The sequence below is a fragment of the Echiichthys vipera genome (genome assembly GCF_963691815.1).
Source record: "Echiichthys vipera genome assembly, chromosome: 23".
Taxonomy (NCBI): domain Eukaryota; kingdom Metazoa; phylum Chordata; class Actinopteri; order Perciformes; family Trachinidae; genus Echiichthys; species Echiichthys vipera.
Window position 1 is genome coordinate 13,069,649 of NC_139848.1, and position 21,516 is coordinate 13,091,164.

General features: G+C 46.2%; 1 protein-coding gene across 1 annotated transcript in view; it reads left to right on the top strand.

Annotated features, from left to right (window-relative positions):
• The first annotated feature begins 147 nt into the window (after positions 1-147).
• The window catches only part of gtf3c3 (general transcription factor IIIC, polypeptide 3), a 34,344-nt gene continuing 12,975 nt past the window's right edge, over positions 148-21,516 (top strand). The window contains exons 1-8 of the mRNA XM_083937648.1: positions 148-250; positions 537-612; positions 2,572-2,954; positions 3,039-3,162; positions 3,246-3,437; positions 4,298-4,463; positions 4,567-4,714; positions 6,426-6,597. Of these exons, the coding sequence (XP_083793774.1) occupies positions 158-250; positions 537-612; positions 2,572-2,954; positions 3,039-3,162; positions 3,246-3,437; positions 4,298-4,463; positions 4,567-4,714; positions 6,426-6,597 (1,354 nt within the window). The 5' untranslated portion in view covers positions 148-157. The remainder of the gene's footprint in view (positions 251-536; positions 613-2,571; positions 2,955-3,038; positions 3,163-3,245; positions 3,438-4,297; positions 4,464-4,566; positions 4,715-6,425; positions 6,598-21,516) is intronic.

Below are 21,516 nucleotides of genomic sequence, written 5' to 3' on the forward strand. Positions count from 1 at the left end.
TGGGTTTTTGCACCGCTGCCCCTGCTAGCCCTGTTCCAAGATGGCGGAGCTGTAGGCACGCCCCTCCCGTCTATGTATGTACGTTAATGAGACTACGCGGTAGTCCTAATTTTGGCCCTTCCCCGGCGCCGTACGCGTGTGCTCCAGACAGGCAGACATGTCTGGCTTCAGCGCCGAGCTGATAGACTACCTGGAGGGTAGGATAACTTTTGAGGAGTTTGACAAGCGGAGAGACGAGCGGAAACCCAAGGTAAATGACAAGTGACCGACACGGAGGCGAGCTAGCTAAACAGGCTAAAGAAAACCGCTCAGGAGCAAAGCTAGGTTAGCATAGCTAGCTAACTTTAGCCGACACATTGTCACCCTTTCCATTAGCTTCGTTTAACAGACGTTACTTCGACAATATTGTCACGCTAATTTACATTTGTGTTTAGAGTTAAGTCTATAATATCAGTATATTTAACTTAAAAGTCTGCTCTAAAGTGTGCACTTTTGTTTAATGGTAGCTTAAGTGCACATTTTCTCTTCTGTCTCAGGAGTCCGAGGTGTCTGTTGAAGATGCGGAGAGTGATGCTCAGCCCTCCACCTCTGCACACATCCCGGGGAAGATCGGTAAATGTGCCGTCCGTCTGACTCCGGTGTGGGTTTCACACGTGCACCGGTGTCTAAGCAAGACTCGTTTGACTTCTTTTTGACATTTTGACCACTTAAAAGTTTGCTTCAGTCCCTTGAGACCTGATACTTTTTGATACAAGCTAGACGCAAACATTGATAGGTGCGTATTTGCATCTGAGTGTGACCAAGAACTGACATGGCGACTTGGTTACGCAGCAAAACCAGAAGTGTTAATTCAACTCCCAGAAATTAATTTTAATACTTTTCTGAGTTCATATAAAATGTCATATTTTAACACTTTAATAGTGTTAAAGTTTGACACCCTTGGTTTTGTTTTAGACACCACATAAGTGCACTTTTAACTAACAAAATTGTGTTATTTTAGGACACGTTAAAGTGTGGTTTTAACACTAAAATTGTCTTATTCCCTTTCACCTGGAGTGTTAACACACACACAGTGTTATTTTAGGACACATTAAAGTGTGGTTTTAACACTAAAATTGTCTTATTCCCTTTCACCTGGAGTGTTAACACACACACAGTGTTATTTTAGGACACATTAAAGTGTGGTTTTAACACTAAAATTGTGTTATTCCCTTTAACTCAGAGTATTAACACAACAGTGTTATGTTAGGACACGTTAAAGTGTTGTTTTAACATTAACTTGTGTTATTCCCTTTAACTCAGAGTATTAAAACACACAGTGTTATTTTAGGACACGTTAAAGTGTGTTTTTAACACTAAAATTGTGTTATTCCCTTTAACTCAGAGTATTAACACACACAGTGTTATTTTAGGACACATTAAAGTGTGGTTTTAACACTAAAATTGTGTTATTCCCTTTCACTCTGAGTATTAAAACACACAGTGTTATTTTAGGACACATTAAAGTGTGGGATTAACACTAAAATTGTTTTATTCCCTTTCACTCAGAGTATTAAAACACACAGTGTTATTTTAGGACACATTAAAGTGTGGTTTTAACACTAAAATTGTGTTATTCCCTTTCACTCTGAGTGTTAAATTTAACATACAGTGTTATTTTAGGACACATTCAGGGGCGTAGGTAAGGATGGTGCTTCCAGTGCGATGCACCGGGGCCCTTGACGCCCCCCCCCCCCAAACTCCAAGTGAAAACACAGGGCAAGCTTACACTGTTCCACTTCCAGTCCCCATCATCTGATAGTCTGTGAACAGCTCCTTATGAAACAACATAGAGCTTCCTCATACATCACAGTCTGGTGGGATGGGATCCCTTCAGACTTTTTTAATTTATGTTTATTTGCTTTCAGAAATTATACTTTGGCCGTGAATGAAAAAAATCATAATCATTGTTTTATTCTCAACACTTAAAATAAAAAAGCATGGCCTGCTGGTAAATCTGTTCGACCAATGGATGTTGTGATCAACTCCGCCACGGGGGAATGTAACTCAGTTACAGGTGTAAACAATTAACTTGCTTAACTGACAATAACACCAAAATCAACACCCCCCAACTCAAAATGAACACTGAAAAAACAACACTACGGATTTTGCAGTGTAGTTGATCAGCAGAAAATTCCCGTTTTTCTCTCCTGTCTGCATCAGAGATTTGCACATTTGCTGCTTATTTATCATAAAAGATGGTAAACTGCAACTGTTTTTGCATGTGGCGCTGCGAAATGTGAATTTGATATGATTGCCTTGGCTCTGTGAAGTTGTGATGGGACTTTTCTGACATTTTGTAGTGTAACGTGATTCATTAATTCATTAATTATACAAGAAAAATAATAATAATCAGATTCATTCACGCGTAACCTGAGAGGCAAAACCCGGGGTACGAATGACCACAGATCACTTTCTGTGGCTCACAGTAAAAAGTAAAGATGATTATGGAAGATGGATTATTATTATTATTATTATATAACATGATGACTGTTGATGACATTACCTGACTCAACTCTCCCCTCCTGTCAGAGGAGGGAGTCAGCCCAGGGGTCCAGCTGGCGTTTGCCTCCATGCTGGAAGAACGACCAGAACCACCATCTTCAGAAGAAGAGGAGGAGGATGAGGAAGGAGAGGAGGAAGGGGAGGAGGAAGGGGAGGACAACTTAAGCTACGTTGACGACGAAGGTGATGAGGATTACAAGGCGGATGAAGGGGACGGGGATAAGACAGAGGTGGAGGAAACCAACAAGAGGCAGAAGCGAGGGGGCAAAAGAAGAAGGAGGAGTTTGAGGAGCAGGAAGAGGAGAGAGTTGGAGGAGGAGGAGGACGAGGAGGAGGAGGAGGATCTGACGGTGGGGGACGTGTTTGCGCTGGAAATGGAGCTGAATCGAGAAAACAAGAAGATGATGAAGGTGAGGAACGGGGAGGGAAGAGTGTGTATTTCCCCAGCTCCTCGAGTGCATTAGTTTGTGACTTTGTACTTTGTGTGTGTCCAGGAGCGGCGACATCGCAGCAAACTGCCCCGAGCTCTGAGAGGCTTAATGGGAGAAGCCAACATCCGCTTTGCCAGAGGAGAGAAGGAGGACGCTATCTTGATGTGTATGGAGATCATAAGACAGGGTACGAAACAACAAGCGTGCATGTTATCAACTTTTTACCTTTCCAATTGATCCAAACTGATCTTCACCTTTTTTCTCCTCCAGCTCCTCTGGCCTATGAGCCTTTCTCCACGTTGGCTATGATCTACGAGGACGATGAAGACGTGGAGAAAGCCCTGCAGTTTGGCCTGATCGCCGCCCACCTGAACCCCTCCGACGGCGAGGAGTGGATCAGACTAGCAGAAATGTCTCTGGAGCAGGACAACATCCGACAGGCCATCGTCTGCTACTCAAAGGGTCAGTCCGACGCGCTACATTTAGGTGTGAGTGAGTGTCTGTAAATATCCGTTTCACCCAATCCACCACAAGAGGAGATGATCCGACGCTGAAGAAGCTGTTGGGCTCCTCTAATACCTCACGGTAAATCGAAATGGAAATGACGCGTTCTACCTTTTTTTTTTTTTTACCTGACAACGAGAAGGGAGGGGGGAGGAGAGCGCTGCGAGCAGCATGCGTGCGTGTTTACAGTCCTGCCGGTGACTATAAATTACAAATCATATAATGGAACAGTAATTGGTGCAACACAGCACTCATTTTCTCACTGTGAGGGACTATTTTAGTGTCTAATAATAATGATAATGGATTATCTAACATTTAGTTTTTCATCAACGACCAGCTACAGGAGGCCGACGGACAAAAAGTAAATTATGGGCAGCACTAACGTCCGTAACAAATAAAAACTCTTGTTTATGTGTAACTAAACATACTATTCTGTGTTTGTGAGGCACAAAAAAGACTTACCATAATTACCTCTTCTGAAGAGTCGTTTTTAAAAAAAATTGCATTGACTCTTCTTCAAAAAAGCATCAAAATGTTGTTGAATGGCGTACGGTGGTGGTGCAGGGGAGGGGCGGGTTACACCGGGCCATACGTCATATTGAGGTGCCGGTCGCAACGTTGTAATGACGCAGAAATCCTCCAGGGAGCGGTAGAAGTTCCGCACTGTAGCTTTAGAAATTATTATACGGGTGTGAGTGTTTGAGATTACAGTTTTCTCCTAGGACTAATCATGAAACTAATCTGCAGATTTATCACCAGTTGAAAAGAATTATTTGAAGCTGTGTGATTGGTTTTAAATATTCCCCTTCCCCCCACAGCCATTAAGTACAACCCCACCAACGTGCGCTACGTGTGGGAGCGCTCCAGCCTCTATATGCGCCTGGGGGAGCACAAGCAGTGCATGGACGGCTACCGCAGGATCCTGTCGCTGCTGCCGCTGGAGGACGGGGAGCACTTCATGCAACTCTCCAAGGACATGGCCAAGTACAGCTCACACACACGGAGACCCAACACAGCATTTCATTAAGAAAGTGTCATGGCTGGAGCTTGTCGCTAACATCTGCATCTGTCCGTGTGTCCTGTTTAGGAGTTACTATGAGAGTAATGACTTGCCCTCAGCTCTGGGTGTAGTGGAGGAAGCGTTGGCGCGACACCCCAGCCTGGTCAGCGACGACTTCATCAACATGGCAGCTGAGCTATACATTTCCAACCGCCAGTACAACAAGGCGCTGCAGGTAGACCTCTGTGTGTTTGGGTGCAGAATGTCTGTGTGTCTATCGACTGTATTCTTGAGTGGTCGATTAATCTGAACTAGGGCTGTGCGTTACGACAATAAGTATCGCATAACCATAGAAAAACGTCCATCCCTTCATATTTTGCGCCTTTATCTGGTCATGAATCGTGCACTTCACAGGCTGTAGGGTGTGTGAAGATGAAGAGAGCCGAAGTCTGGAAGGAGTCGCTCCGTGTGACGTATCATGCATGAGTTTTGGGTCGTATCGCCCAGCTCAAATCTGAATGATTAAAGCTGAAGTTAGTGGTATGGTGGTTAGGACTGTCGCCCTCGAATCCCGGCTGGGGCCCTTCTGTGAGGAGTTTGCATGTTCTCCCCATGTCTGCATGGCTTTTCTCCGGGTTCTCCGGCTTCCTCGCACAGTCCAAAGACATGCACGTGTTAGGTTAATTGATGACTCTAAAATTGCCCGTAGGTGTGAATGGTTGTCTGTCTCTGTTCGTCTCTATGTGCCCTGTGATAGACTGGCAACCTGTCCGGGGTGTACCCCATCTCACGCCCGAAGTCAGCTGGGATCGGCTCCAGCCCCCCCCCCCCCCGCGACCCCAACAGGGACAAGAGGTTGAATATGAATGAATGACATTCACTGAGCGTACCTCTGTGTAGCGTGTACTCCGTCCGTTTGCCAATGAGAGAAGAGACGTGCGCGTTCACAAAATGCTGGTGCACACGCACTGACGAGCACTCGACCGGAGGGAGCAGAGGAGCTCGATGGTAGAGGGGGAGGGTCCTGAGTGTTGTAGACATTTGACATTTGACTGAGTCAACTCGATCCGCCAGACGACTGCAGCTTTAATTTTCCTCCATAAAATCAAATTGACCGTTTATTTTGACTGTATGCCATTCTATAATGCGGTAAAAAACATTTACATTACACACTTACCTTTTAAAACGCAACACTGTAGGTTAAAACTGGCAACTGCAACATAATAAATACCAAGGGCTCATTATTTAGCTTTTGGTGAACCAAACCTTACCCATTTTACCACCAAACCAAATTCTCTTTTGCTTTAAAGTTTATTTTTTCTCGAAAGTTTCTTTAAATATTTCGATTATTTTTAGACATCTTTTTCATCAATATGAGAGAGGTAAAATGACCATTAAGTTTTTTTTTTAAAAACCCAGATCTGTTCAAACCAGGGATCCACAGATATGGATTTTTAAGGGCTGATACCAATATTTAACGTCTTCCTTGAGCCGATACTACTTTTGCTCCCTAAATTTACATCATAAAATTTACACAACGATTATAACAAATGTTACTAGTCTCAATCAGTCTGTATTAGCAGCCGGAAAAAACGGTGAACGCAGCAGCCCGCATCCGTTGATACCTACAAAACGCAAATATCGACTTACAATATTGTCTGTCCAATGTATCGGCCGGTCACTAGTTCAAACAACAGGGAACACGGCACTGCTGCGTTGTAGAAAAACAAGGCTTAGACCCGGAAATCATACTTCCAGCACTTCCATGAAAGGTGGTTTGCCTGTTACTCCCATTAGTAGCTTCTTCCAACACAATCCATCTGTACTGGCGTCATTATCTACCAAACGCGTTAGCTGCTATCGGCAACATTATGTGGACTGCACCTGTCTTCCCTATGCTCTGCTCCGTAGCAACTCTAATGGATATACTTTGTGTGTTTTCCCAGGTCTTGGTCCAGTTTGCGGGTGTCGTTTTGTTCCGGGATGATTCCAAATCAGAGGTTGCGGATTCAAAGCAAGAAGAGAAAGTCGCGGAGACAACGACTGCGGAACAAGACGACAAGAATGAATGCGGCACAAAGTCGCCGGCTGTAGAGGAAACGGCTGCTGAAGAGACTGGTGCGTGATCTTTGCCGAAATTCAAGTTAATATGCAAATATTAATATTAGGGAAGTGGCGACCCTGGGTGTCCAATTCGGTCACCCTTCCATTGGCGCCGTGTTCAATTCCCACACTTTGAACAAAGCGGAGTGTGCCCCGATTGGGATCCCGTCGTACGTGTTGCCTTTGGGCGCATTCAGCAGAAAGGGGCTCATAACACCCCAGGGCATTGTTCCAGGAGGCTGAGATCGACCTGGCACAAACCTAGGTAACTGTGGACCAACAGTTATCAATACCAGCCCTGTGCTCCTTAGTGTTTCTGAGTTACACTATATTCATACTTGATTTACTGTGTTGACCGGGGTCAAAACGGGGACAGCTTTGGAGTTGGAGGCTGAGACTCACATATGTTGTAAAGGCTTATTGGATGAGTGTATACTGTGAATTTCAGCCTCATAGCACCACGTCTTGGGGGTAAAAATGCCATTTTCAGTTAAAATCAGGTGTCCACATATTAATGGCCAGTTCGAGGCTGTCACTTCGCCATACGTTTAAACAGGTTCCAAGCGTCGGGTGGACACCTTCTGCATAAAATGATTATATCTCACCAGGGCATTGACCAAAAAGGCTGAAATTCACAAGGCACCCACCTGGAGACCCAGGGAACAACATATTGTCATCCCAGCTCTGAACTCCTCAGCGTTTACTACTTATAGTTGATTCATGGTGGCATTGTTAAGAATGAAACATTTCTTTAGAAATAACTTTTAATTATCAACTTCTTATACAAAACTATAACATTTAAATAATACATAAATAGAACAATACAACAACATTGGAAAACTTTTTGAACAAAACTACAACATCAGGAATACATAATTAGAACATTAAAACATCATTGAACACTACACAACATGCACTAAGCTAAAATGAACAAAAGAACAACCTAATAAAAGAAACACCGCTACAGGCGCAACCTTCTCTTACTGATTGCAGCCTTGACCTTCTCCGCAGTTCTTTTATTTCGTAGCCTTTTAGCATACGGGCTGCGGTTTACAAGGGTCGGCTTCAACTTATGTGGTGATACCACCGGGTCCTCGCTCTCGCCCTCGCTCTCGCCCTTGCCCTCGCCCTCGCTCTCGCCCTCGCCCTTGCCCTCGCCCTCGCCCTCGCTCTCGCCCTCGCCCTCGCCCTCGCCCTCGCTCTCACTCTCGCTCTTCTCTAAAGAAGATAGAGAGGACTGCCCCGACTCCTGATAAACAACCTCCCCCTCTTCGGACGTGCTGCTGCTGGTGCTTTTTCGCTCTCTGCTTCTCCTGACTTGGGGCATGGAAGGGGCCTTCTGTATACTGTCCGCAATGAGACCTCGGATGACGGACGCCTCTTTGACGTCCGGGTTCTTTGCGTAGAACCGGTCAGCGGTCCGGGTGTCGTGGCACATAAAGTCAGACACTTTCTTTCTCGCCACGATATCCTGGTTCTGCTTTGCCTGAAACATATGTGAAAAGTGCAGAGACTTATGTTACACCATTGCTTATCATCCAAACATTTCCCTTTAAATGTGGACCGTACGTTAACTTACAAAGTTGGCGATGGCCGTTCTTATGAGGGTGAAGGTCATCTTCCCTCCTAGATTCATATCCGACCAGGCCCTCTGGAGGAAATTAGCCACATTTTTACTCGGGTTTTTGCCCCCGGTGTAAAGCACGTAGCTGTTTGCACCCTGAACTTTCCTCTTGACAGCCAGCCAGCCACCTCCACACAGCCAAACTCTTCGGGGGTCAGCATGAGCTGCGCCTCCCCGAAGCTCCTGCTCGTCTTGTGCTCCTTCACCTGTCGTGTCACACGGGGAGAGAGCAGAGGAAGAATTAATCATCTCAAATCATATTTCACTTTCAAAAATAATACACATCCGTAACGGTGTAGCACTTACATGGATGATATAGCCATCCTTGCCCCCTTGACGCTTGGCCTCCTCTACCTCCCGGTCCTTCATATTGGTGAACACCCCTGGCCTGTGGCCAGAGATGCAGCACCAATAGCTGGTCAGGTATCCGTAGAAGCTAAATCTCAGCTCGTGAGTGTTTTTGTGCTCTAGTTTGTCTAATGACAGCAGAAAAAAAAGCACACATGGTTTGAGTTAAGAATCTACGTTGCAACCTTTGTGTCACGTTATTGCGATGGGAAAAGTTCTTAAAGTGGAGGTAAACTTACCCAGCAGCTCTGGGATCATCGATTTTGCCTTAGACAGGCAGGTCATGATGTCCATCTTGGACGGGAGCGTGGCCATCTTGGACCTCTTGGTTTGCATCTGGTGGACCACGACCTCCCGCTGGATACTCTTTAGTCCCACTTCCAGCTCCCGGATGAGGGAGGAGACCCTCTTAGAGGTCAAGCGGCTGGTCCTTGGGGGTGTATCTCTAAAGTACTTAAGGATGTGGAGGGCCTGAAATAAGTAGAATCTTGCAGTGTTCACCACCATCCCACTGCGCACAACACTGGACGACCAACTGATTGAAGAGGTGTAAGAAAAGAAAGAACAAAATGAATTAGCAAACAGCTGCCTCAAGTGAAGTAGTTAACTAACAAACAAATAACTGCGTAATAACTGTCTCTCACCCTCTAAGCCTGACCGGGTCGTCCAGGAATAGCCAGTCGCTGATTCTGTCAGCGTTGTGGCACATGTATTTGATGAACGTCTTTACCCGGCTAATTTTTGACTGGGCATTTTCATGCACCTTAGTCGTGGGTTTTAGACCCTCGTGGTGGAACATGTAGCTCCTTAGGTAGGACTCTGTAATGAACAATCAATAGAGGTGTTAAAACCCACACAAAGTGATCAAAAAAACAATGTAAAAGTGATGAAAACTATATCCTTACCCATGCTGGGAGTGAGAATGATGTCCCGCATCGTGTTCCCCCGTCCCGTCCCTTGGCTTAGGCGTGCCAGAGTCACGTAGGGTTTCCTGGTGAGCTTAGGCTTCTTGCCCCTCCCAGCAGGTTCAACCTCCTCCTTTTTCTGCCGCTTCTGCTGCTGCTTCTGCTGCTGCTGCTGCTGCTTCTGCTTCTCCTCCTCCTCCTCCTCCTCCTGCTCCTGCTGCTCCTTCTCCTCATGCTGCTCCTCCTGCTCCTTCTCCTCCTCCTCCACACAAGCCTATCAAGATAAGTGTGCAAAGACATTAAAACAGGCACACAGATGGGGGTAAAAAAATATGTGAGAGTTTGGCCACCATCCTATTGTTCTATTGACTAATTCACTCCCTTCCTGCCTACCTGTGCAGATGAGGGCCCAGCCTCCTCCTCTTGCTCCAAACACGCAGCACTTTCCTGTGTAAAACATTTAATAAAATGATTAATCATTTTTATTAATTACAATTAATTAAAAAAAACATACACAGAGACAGAAAGGAAAATAATAATAATTAAAAAACATACACAGACAGAAAAAAATTATAATAATTAAAAAACATACACAAAGACAGAAAGTAAATAATAATAATAATTAAAGGCAGATGCAAATAGACTCACCACATCTGCTGATGCGCTGGTGTTTAAGCCACCCGTCCTCTGCCTCAAAGCCGCCTGCAGCTTCCTTCTTAGCTTCCCAACTTCAAAGAGAAGCTGAGCTTTTTCGTCACTCAGCTTCTTATTTTCTGCCATCAGTTGCTTTGCCCTCTCGTGGCACTCTGGATCCCCGCAGTCTATTAGAGGAGAACCAGGTTCCTCAACTGCAGGTGCCTCTTCCTCAGCCGAGTCCAGGTCCATCCGGGACTGTACCGGCGGTGAGGGATTCGTGGCCCTCAGAGCAGCCAGAAGCTTTATTGTCTCCCTCTTTCTTGCCAGCTGCATCATTCGGCCCCTCTCTGGCACGGACAGGTCCGAATGTGTCCGGACAATGTGTCTGTCCAGACGTGTCTGCCTATAGGTGCAGCCCGACACAGGACACGCAGTGGCTCTTATATTAACCCGCTGACAGGCAAAGCTTAGCAAAATCCGCTTCTCATCTTTGTTGGCAATGCGGTGGATATCCGTTAGATGACGGGAGAGACCCAGGATAACTCTCTGACACAACGGACACGCTGGCATCTTGAAACTTAAAGGGAGAACAAAGGGAGCGCAAAGGAAAAGTGCGTGTTTAATACTTCTTCTCAAAAGGTGTGACTTACGTGCGTAAAAGTGCAGAGTTTTAAATCGTTGCAGCCAATAAATGCTCCCACATCCCTTTGAATGTGGATCGTACGTTAACTTACAAAGTTGGCGATGGCCGTCTGGATGAGGGTGAAGTTCATCTTCGCTTTCAGCCCCATCTCTGACCAGGCCCTCTGCAAGAAGTTGGCCACGTTCTTGCTGGGGTTCGTCCCCCCAGTGTACAGCACGTAGCTGTTGGCCCCCTTCACCTTCTTCTTCACAGCCAGCCACCTCTCAACCAGGCCAAACTCCTCAGGCGTCAGCATGAGCTGCGCCTCCCCGAAGCTCCTGCTGGTTTTGTGTTCCTTCACCTGTCGTGTCACACGGGGAGAGAGCAGAGGAAGAATTAATCATCTCAAATCATATTTCGCTTTCAAAAATAATACACATCTGTAACGGTGTAGCACTTACATGGATGATGTAGCCATCCTTCCCTCCTTGTCGCTTGGCCTCCTCGACTTCCCAGTCCTTCATGTTTGTGAAGACCCCTGGCCTGTGGCTGGAGATGCAACACCAGTAGCTGGTGATGTCGCCATAAAAGCTAAACCTCAGCTCATGGCTGTTGTCCTCCTCCAGCTCGTCTAATGACAGCAGAACAAAAAGCACACATGGTTTGAGTTAAGGAATCTATGTTGCAACCCTTGTGTCACGTTCTTGCGATAGGAATAGTTCTTAAAGTGGAGGAAATCTTACCCAGCAGCTCTGGGATGTTGGCCTTTGCCTTAGACAGGCACAACATAATGTCGCTCTTTGATGGCAGCGTGGCCATCTTCGAGCGCTTAGTCGCCATCTGGTGGAACAAAACATCCCTTTGTATGCTTCTGCATTAAATGATTATATCACCCCAGGGCATTGCTCCACAGGGCTGAGATTGACATGGCACATTCCTAGGTAACTGGGGAGCAACAGGTATCGATACCAGCCCCGTGCTCCTCAGTGTTTCTGAGTTACACTGTATTCATACTTGATTTACTGTTTTGACCGGGGTCAAAAGGGGGACAGCTTTGGAGTTGGAGGCTGAGACTCACATATGTTGTAAAGTCTCATTGGGTGAATATACACTGTGAATTTCAGCCTCATAGCACCATGTCTTGGGGGTAAAACAGTAAATTCCCAGTTAAAATCAGGTGTCCACATATTAATGGCCAGTTCGAGGGTGTCACTTCGCCATACGTTTAAACAGGTTCCAAGCGTCGGGTGGACACTTTCTGCATAAAATGATTATATCTCACCAGGGCATTGACCAAAAAGGCTGAAATTCACAAGGCACCCACCTGGAGACCCAGGGAACAACTTATTGTAATCCCAACTCTGAACCCCTCAGCGTTTCCTACTTATAGTTGATTCATGGTGGCATTGTTAAGAATGAAACTTTTCTTTAGAAATAACTTTTATTGAACAACTTCTTATAAAAAACAATAACATTTCAATAATACATAAATAGAACAATACAACAACATTGGAAAACTTCTTAAACAAAACTATAACATCAGGAATACATAATTAGAACATTAAAACAACATTGAACACTACACAACATGCACTAAGCTAAAATGAACAAAAGAACAACCTAATAAAAGAAACACCGCTACAGGCGCAACCTTCTCTTACTAATTGCAGCCTTGACCCTCTCAGCAGTTCTTTTATTTCTAAGTCTTTTAGCATACGGGCTGCGGTTCACAAGGGTGGGCTTCAACTTATTTGGTGACACCACCTGGTCCTCGTCCTCGCCCTCGCCCTCGCCCTCGCTCTCGCCCTCGCCCTCACCCTCGCCCTTGCCCTCGCTCTCACTCTCGCTCTTCTCCAGAGAAGATAGAGAGGACTGCCCCGACTCCTGATACACAACCTCCCCCTCCTCGGACGTGCTGCTGCTGCTGCTTTTGCACTCTCGGCTTCGCCTGACTTGGGGCATGGAAGGGGCCTTCTCTATACTGTCCGCTATGAGACCTCGGATGACCGTCGCCTCTTTGACATCCGGGTTCTTGGCGTAGAACCAGTCGGCGGTCCGGGTGTCGTGGCACATAAAGTCTGATACTTTTTTTCTCGCCACGATATCCTGGTTCTGCTTTGCCTGAAACATATGTGAAAAGTGCAGAGACTTATGTTATACCATTGCTTATCATCCAAACATTTCCCTTTGAATGTGGACTGAACGTTAACTTACAAAGTTGGCGATGGCCGTTCTTATGAGGGTGAAGGTCATCTTCCCTCCTAGATTCATATCCGACCAGGCCCTCTGGAGGAAATTAGCCACATTTTTACTCGGGTTTTTGCCCCCGGTGTAAAGCACGTAGCTGTTTGCACCCTGAACTTTCCTCTTGACAGCCAGCCAGCCACCTCCACACAGCCAAACTCTTCGGGGGTCAGCATGAGCTGCGCCTCCCCAAAGCTCCTGCTGGTCTTGTGCTCCTTCACCTGTCGTGTCACACGGGGAGAGAGCAGAGGAAGAATGAATCATCTCAAATCATATTTCACTTTCAAAAATAATACACATCCGTAAAGGTGTAGCACTTACATGGATTATATAACCATCCTTGCCCCCTTGACGCTTGGCCTCCTCTACCTCCCGGTCCTTCATGTTGGTGAACACCCCTGGCCTGTGGCCAGAGATGCAGCACCAATAGCTGTTCAAGTAGCCATAAAAGCTAAATCTGAGCTCGTGTGTGTTCTTGTCCTCTAGTTTGTCTAATGACAGCAGAAAAAAAAGCACACGTGGTTTGAGTTAAGAATCTACCTTAGGGAAGTGAGCGATCGGGGTGTCCATTCCAGGCACGCGTCCATTGGCGCGGGCGTAAGAAACGGGGCCGTCTTAGAAAAATCGCCCCGGACCCCCCGGGGCCCCGGCAAAAATCGGGGGGGGGGGAGGACGGCGGTCGAAGGATGGGGGGTCCGCGCCAAATTGGAACGGAGTCTCTGGGCCTCCGGGGGGCCCCGCAAACGGCCCCCGAAGTCGGGGTACTTTTCGCAGTACCGCCGCTTGTCCGCCAGTCGGCGCTGGACCGCGACGTATTGCCATTGTACGCCCATGCAAACGTGTTGCCAAAGGGCCAAAAATATACGCCCCGTCCAATCGCCACACGTTTGGTCCAAACGGGAGCGTGCCACGAACGGGACCCCGTCCCAAAGTGCTGCCATTGGGCCAAAAATATCCGCCCTGTCCAATCGTCACACGTTTGTACAAATGGGAGCGTGCCACGAACAGGACCCCGTCCCAAAGTGTTGCCATTGTACGCCCATGCAAACGTGCTGCCATTGGGCCAAAAATATCCGCCCTGCCCAATCGTCACACGTTTATACAAAGGGGAACGTGCCACGATTGGGACCCCGGCTCATAACACCCCGGGGCACTGCTCCAGGAGGCTGAGATCCACGTGGCGCACTCCTACCTAACTGAGGAGCAAGGGGTATCAATGCCAGCCCCGTGCTCCTCATTGTTTCTGAGTTAAGCTATATTCATACTTGATTTACAGTTTTGACCGGGGTCAAAAGGGGGACAGCTTGGGAGTAGGAGGCTGATACTCACATATGTTGTAAAGGCCCCTCGGATGAATATACACTGTGAATTTCAGCCTCGTAGCGCCACGTCTCGGGGTAAAAAGGGTCAATTTCAGTTAAAATCAGGTGTCCACATATTAATGGCCAGTTCGAGGGTGTCACTTCGCCATACGTTTAAACAGGTCCCGAGCCTGGGGTGGACACCTTCTGCATAAATTTCATATATCTCCCCAGGGCATTGCTCCAGGAGGCTGAGATTGACATGGAACACTCCTAGGTAACTGAGGAGCAACAGGTATCAATATCAGCCCCGTGCTCCTCAGTGTTTCTGAGTTACACTGTATACACACTTGATTTACTGTTTTGACCGGGGTCAGAACGGGGACAGCTTTGGAGTTGGAGGCTGAGACTCACATATGTTGTAAAGGCTCATTGGGTGAATATACAGTGTGAATTTCAGCCTCATAGCACCATGTCTTGGGGATAAAACAGTCAATTTCCAGTTAAAATCAGGTGTCCACATATTAATGGCCAGTTCGAGGGTGTCACTTCGCCATACGTTTAAACAGGTTCCAAGCGTCGGGTGGACACCTTCTGCATAAAATGATTATATCTCACCAGGGCATTGACCAAAAAGGCTGAAATTCACAAGGCACACACCTGGAGACCCAGGGAACAACTTATTGTCATCCCAGCTCTGAACTCCTCAGCGTTTACTACTTATAGTTGATTCATGGTGGCATTGTTAAGAATGAAACATTTCTTTAGAAATAACTTTTAATTAACAACTTCTTATAAAAAACATAACATTTCAATAATACATAAATAGAACAATACAACAACATTGGAAAACTTTTTAAACAAAACTACAACATCAGGAATACATAATTAGAACATTAAAACATCATTGAACACTACACAACATGCACTAAGCTAAAATGAACAAAAGAACAACCTAATAAAAGAAACAAAGCTACAGGCGCAACCTTCTCTTACTAATTGCAGCCTTGACCTTCTCCGCAGTTCTTTTATTTCTAAGTCTTTTAGCATACGGGCTGCGGTTTACAAGGGTCGGCTTCAACTTATGTGGTGATACCACCGGGTCCTCGTCCTCACCCTCGCTCTCGCCCTCGCTCTCGCCCTCGCCCTTGCCCTCGCCCTCGCCCTCGCTCTCACCCTCGCCCTTGCCCTCGCCCTCGCTCTCACTCTCGCTCTTCTCCAGAGAAGATAGAGAGGACTGCCCCGACTCCTGATACACAACCTCCCCCTCCTCGGACGTGCTGCTGCTGCTGCTTTTGCGCTCTCTGCTTCGCCTGACTTGGGGCATGGAAGGGGCCTTCTCTATACTGTCCGCTATGAGCCCTCGGATGACCGTCGCCTCTTTGACATCCGGGTTCTTGGCGTAGAACCGGTCGGCAGTCCGGGTGTCGTGGCACATAAAGTCTGATACTTTTTTTCTCGCCACGATATCCTGGTTCTGCTTTGCCTGAAACATATGTGAAAAGTGCAGAGACTTATGTTATACCATTGCTTATCATCCAAACATTTCCCTTTGAATGTGGACCGTACGTTAACTTACAAAGTTGGCGATGGCCGTTCTTATGAGGGTGAAGGTCATCTTCCCTCCTAGATTCATATCCGACCAGGCCCTCTGGAGGAAATTAGCCACATTTTTACTCGGGTTTTTGCCCCCGGTGTAAAGCACGTAGCTGTTTGCACCCTGAACTTTCCTCTTGACAGCCAGCCAGCCACCTCCACACAGCCAAACTCTTCGGGGGTCAGCGTGAGCTGCGCCTCCCCGAAGCTCCTGCTCGTCTTGTGCTCCTTCACCTGTCGTGTCACACGGGGAGAGAGCAGAGGAAGAATTAATCATCTCAAATCATATTTCACTTTCAAAAATAATACACATCCGTAACGGTGTAGCACTTACATGGATGATATAGCCATCCTTGCCCCCTTGCCACTTGGCCTCCTCTACCTCCCGGTCCTTCATATTGGTGAACACCCCTGGCCTGTGGCCAGAGATGCAGCACCAATAGCTGGTCAGGTATCCGTAGAAGCTTAATCTCAGCTCGTGAGTGTTTTTGTGCTCTAGTTTGTCTAATGACAGCAGAAAAAAAAGCACACATGGTTTGAGTTAAGAATCTACGTTGCAACCTTTGTGTCACGTTATTGCGATGGGAAAAGTTCTTAAAGTGGAGGTAAACTTACCCAGCAGCTCTGGGATCATCGATTTTGCCTTAGACAGGCAGGTCATGATGTCCATCTTGGACGGGAGTGTGGCCATCTTGGACCTCTTGGTTTGCATCTGGTGGACCACGACCTCCCGCTGGATGCTCTTTAGTCCCACTTCCAGCTCCCGGATGAGGGAGGAGACCCTCTTAGAGGTCAAGCGGCTGGTCCTTGGGGGTGTTTCTTTAAAGTACTTAAGGAAGTGGAGGGCCTGAAATAAGTAGAATCTTGCAGTGGTCACCACCATCCCACTGCGCACAACACTGGACGACCAACTGATTGAAGAGGTGTAAGAAAAGAAAGAACAAAATGAATTAGCAAACAGCTGCCTCAAGTGAAGTAGTTAACTAACAAACAAATAACTGCGTAATAACTGTCTCTCACCCTCTAAGCCTGACCGGGTCGTCCAGGAATAGCCAGTCGCTGATTCTGTCAGCGTTGTGGCACATGTATTTGATGAACGTCTTTACCCGGCTAATTTTTGACTGGGCATTTTCATGCACCTTAGTCGTGGGTTTTAGACCCTCGTGGTGGAACATGTAGCTCCTTAGGTAGGACTCTGTAATGAACAATCAATAGAGGTGTTAAAACCCACACAAAGTGATCAAAAAACCAATGTAAAAGTGATGAAAACTATATCCTTACCCATGCTGGGAGTGAGAATGATGTCCCGCATCGTGTTCCCCCGTCCCGTCCCTTGGCTTAGGCGTGCCAGAGTCACGTAGGGTTTCCTTGTGAGCTTAGGCTTCTTGCCCCTCCCAGCAGGTTCAACCTCCTCCTTTTTCTGCCGCTTCTGCTGCTGCTTCTGCTGCTGCTGCTGCTGCTTCTGCTTCTCCTCCTCCTCCTCCTCCTCCTCCTGCTGCTGATCCTCCTCCTCATGCTGCTCCTCCTGCTCCTTCTCCTCCTCCTCCACACAAGCCTGTCAAGATAAGTGTGCAAAGACATTAAAACAGGCACACAGATGGGAAAATAAAAATATGTGAGAGTTTGGCCACCATCCTATTGTTCTATTGACTAATTCACTCCCTTCCTGCCTACCTGTGCAGATGAGGGCCCAGCCTCCTCCTCTTGCTCCAAACAAGCAGCACTTTCCTGTGTAAAACATTTAATAAAATGATTAATAATTTTTATTAATTACAATTAATTAAAAAAAACATACACAGAGACAGAAAAGAAAATAATAATAATTAAAAAACATACACAAAGACAGAAAGTAAAAAATAATAATAATTAAAGGCAGATGCAAATAGACTCACCACATCTGCTGTTGCGCTGTGGATCATGCCGCTTGTTCTCTTCCTCAAAGCCGCCTGCAGCTTCCTTCTTAGCTTCCCAACTTCAAAGAGAAGCTGAGCTTTTTCATCACTCAGCTTCTTATTTTCTGCCATCAGTTGCTTTGCCCTCTCGTGGCACTCTGGATCCCCGCAGTCCCGGAGAGGAGAACCAGGTTCCTCATCCACAGGTGCCTCTTCCTCAGCCGAGTCGAGGTCCATCCGGGACTGTACCGCGGAGAAGGATTCGTGGCCCTCAGAGCAGCCAGAAGCTTTATTGTCTCCCTCTTGCGTGCCAGCTGCATCATGCGGCCCCTCTCTGGCACGGACAGGTCCAAATGTGTCCGGACAATGTGTCTGTCAAGACGTGTCTGCATATATGTGCAGCCCGACACGGGACACGCAGTGGCTCTTATATTTACCCGCTGACAGGCAAAGCTTAGCAAAATCCGCTTCTCATCCTTGTTGGCAACGCGGTGGATATCCGTTAGATGACGGGAGAGACCCACGATAACTCTCTGACACAACGGGCACGCTGGCATCTTGAAACTTAAAGGGACCGCAAAGTGCGTGTTTAATAAGTCTTCTCAAAAGCCGTGACTCACGTGCGTAAAAGCGCACCGTTAAATGCTCCCAAAATAGATAAAACAAACTTCTACTCAACTTGTAGGCAACATATTATTAATTATTTCGCTCACAGGTATACTTAGAATAATAATTAGTAGAGTTTGAGGACTTACCGTGTTGTCATAACCGCTGTGTGGTGAGAGAATGAGAAAATGGAGGAATGCCGTGATATATATGATGTTTCTCACACGGGAACGGCGTGATAAGGCCATGGGCTCTCAGTGATTGGCTGATCAGTGTTTGGCTGTTAAAGGCCGATGACCTCATCTTCATCCATAGAAAAAGGTGTGATTTCAGTCTAAAAGCTTTGAAAACTTACTAGCAAAGTTAAAAAGTGTTTAATATAATTTTATATATCTATCTACCTACACATATATATTTATTTTTATTTATTTATCTATCTATCTATATATATATTTTTTTTATTTATTTATCTATCTATATATATATTTTAGTTTATTTATCTATATATCTATCTATATATTTATTTTTATTTATCTATCTATCTATATGTATATATTTATTTTTAATTATCTATCTATATATATGTATGTATATGTATATATATATATATATACAGGTGTGTACATTTTATTATTTATTTTAGATATTAACCCATGATTAAAAGTGAATAGAACCGATTTACTCTCTTAAATGTGTAAAAAATATCTAATAAAATACTAAGTAAAATTGTTTTATATATATACATTTACATACATACACCTATGTTCAGACAGTTGTGCTCACTCCATTGCAATGATTTGCCATCTCACACCATAGTGTAGTGGCACCACTGTCTCACAAGAAGGGAGGGCCTGGATCAAATCCAGGGGGTTGCTGGGTCTGTTTGCTGGGTGTTGCAGTGCCTACACCTGTAGGTGGGAATGGTTGTCTGTCTCTGAACATCTGTATGTGCTATTTATAATAAATGCTTAATTCTGTCATATATCTATCCTACTCATTAATAAATATTATATATGTATATGTGTGTTTGTGTAATATGTTTGTAAAATATATAATTCTATATGATGATTCAGCGGGGTGTCACGGAGCTCATGTATCCGCCTCATGAGGCCCTATATTCGGACATGTTCTGGATGAGTCCGGCCTCTTGCCCTGGAGGCCCACTTCCAACACTCTGAATAAGAATGAGTGTATGGTAAATAGACAGAGGGGTGTCACGGAGCTCATGTATCCGCCTGATGAGGCCCTATATTCGGACATGTTCTGGATGAGTCCGGCCTCTTGCCCTGGAGGCCCACTTCCAACACTCTGAATAACACTGAGTGTATGGTAAATAGACAGCGGGGTGTCACGGAGCTCATGTATCCGCCTGATGAGGCCCTATATTCGGACATGTTCTGGATGAGTCCAGCCTCTTGCCCTGGAGGTCCACTTCACACACCCTGAATGACATTGAGTGTATGGTAAATGTCACCGGGGTGTCACGGAGCTCAGCCTCCTAGCTCTCACCAATCTCAAGATATAGTCATATCATGGCCATATCACAGGGCAACTGTATCTCCCAAGTGCCAACTAATTAAGAGCTGGCATTCAAATATGTGTGTTCTGGGGTCCCAAGGAGTGTGCCCTGTTAATTTCAGCCCTATAGACCCTTTCCCTGGCATCCTGAGGTACCGGGCTCACCTGGCCTCAACTAAATTTGAACCGCGCGAAGGGAACGATTTTAAGCCGTTCACCCTTCGACTCGGTGCGAAACACTTACAGGAAATTCAGGCTTCTGTCCACTTCTGGCACGTCGTACGGCTTTTGGACACAGGGCCAATTGAGTGTCTTTTTTGGCCTCATTTCTCCCTGTTAGCCCAAATTGTGCATATTTCAACTGATATTGATAGAGCAGGATCCCATGAATGACATATTGAAGCCTCAAGCCCCTTGGACTCACCGTTTGGCCAGGGGAGAGGGGTAAGGGTGAAATCCCAATGGCAACACCTTTGCCATTCTAAAAATCAAAACTTCTTGGTCCAATTTGAGGGGGGTCCCAGGGCCAACACCAGGCTACTCCTGAGCTCCAGCTGATACTCTGGTATGATTTTGGAGTCTGAATTCAGTTCATAACTGAAATTGTTACAACTATTTACTGACTGTCAGTTCAGTTCAACGTGTTGCCATTGGGCCAAGGTTAGGCCCGTTAGGCCCCAGATCCGACCTTTTGAGCCTTAGGAGGCCCTTTGAGCATGAAGACAGTAAGCTGTGAGGCTGAAACTCACAGCATGTATTCAGAAAGACCATATGCATGTGCCATTAAAGTTACAGCTCCCTCCTCCATTGCTTTACCCATTTTTCAACATGTTTTATACTGTAACTCAGAGACGGTAGGGAGCGGAGAGCTGATATTGATACATGTTGTTCCTTGATTACACAGGAGTGTGCACTGTCAATTTCAGCTCGATTGGAAATCCCTTGGGTAGATATGATATGAATATGAATGGTCCCCATTCAATCGTATGGCGGGTTGGCCAAAGGAAGCGACCTTTTGACCAATTAGGGGTCAATTGACCATCTGGGCAGTGGGCTGTGAGGCTGAAATTCACAGTATATGTTCATCAAGACCTGGGTAACAACATATCCGAGTTACAGCTCCCTACTCCCTTGTTTCAGCACTGTCCCAGTATATTTTACCCTATAGCTCATAGATGCTTAAGAGGAGGGAGCTGAGATTGATACACCGTGGTCCTCAGTTACCCAGGAGTGTGCAGTGTGAATTCTTGGGGAGATAAGTGGCTAGAAAGGGAGGGGGTCACAGCAGGTCTGTGTTGGGCCAAGGAGGTTGAAAGTTCGGATTCCTCATGTGTACCCCATGGCCATCAAGTGTGCCAAATTTGAAGGGAATGGGACGATGTTAAAATTTAGACTTGGAGAGGGTTTTGGCATCCTAAGGATGAATCTCAAAATTTGGTCAAAATCGAAGGTCGTCCAATCTGCTTCAAATTTTCAGGGCTGAATGCTTACCCAGTATCAGAGCCCTAGAACGCACCAGCCCTGAGATAGAGCCCGGTCCTTTCCCCACACACTCAATGTTAAAGTGTGTTAAAAGGTGCCTGGCTATGACACGATGCATATCTCCCAAGTGCCGGGTACCCGAGAGCTGAGATTGATATGG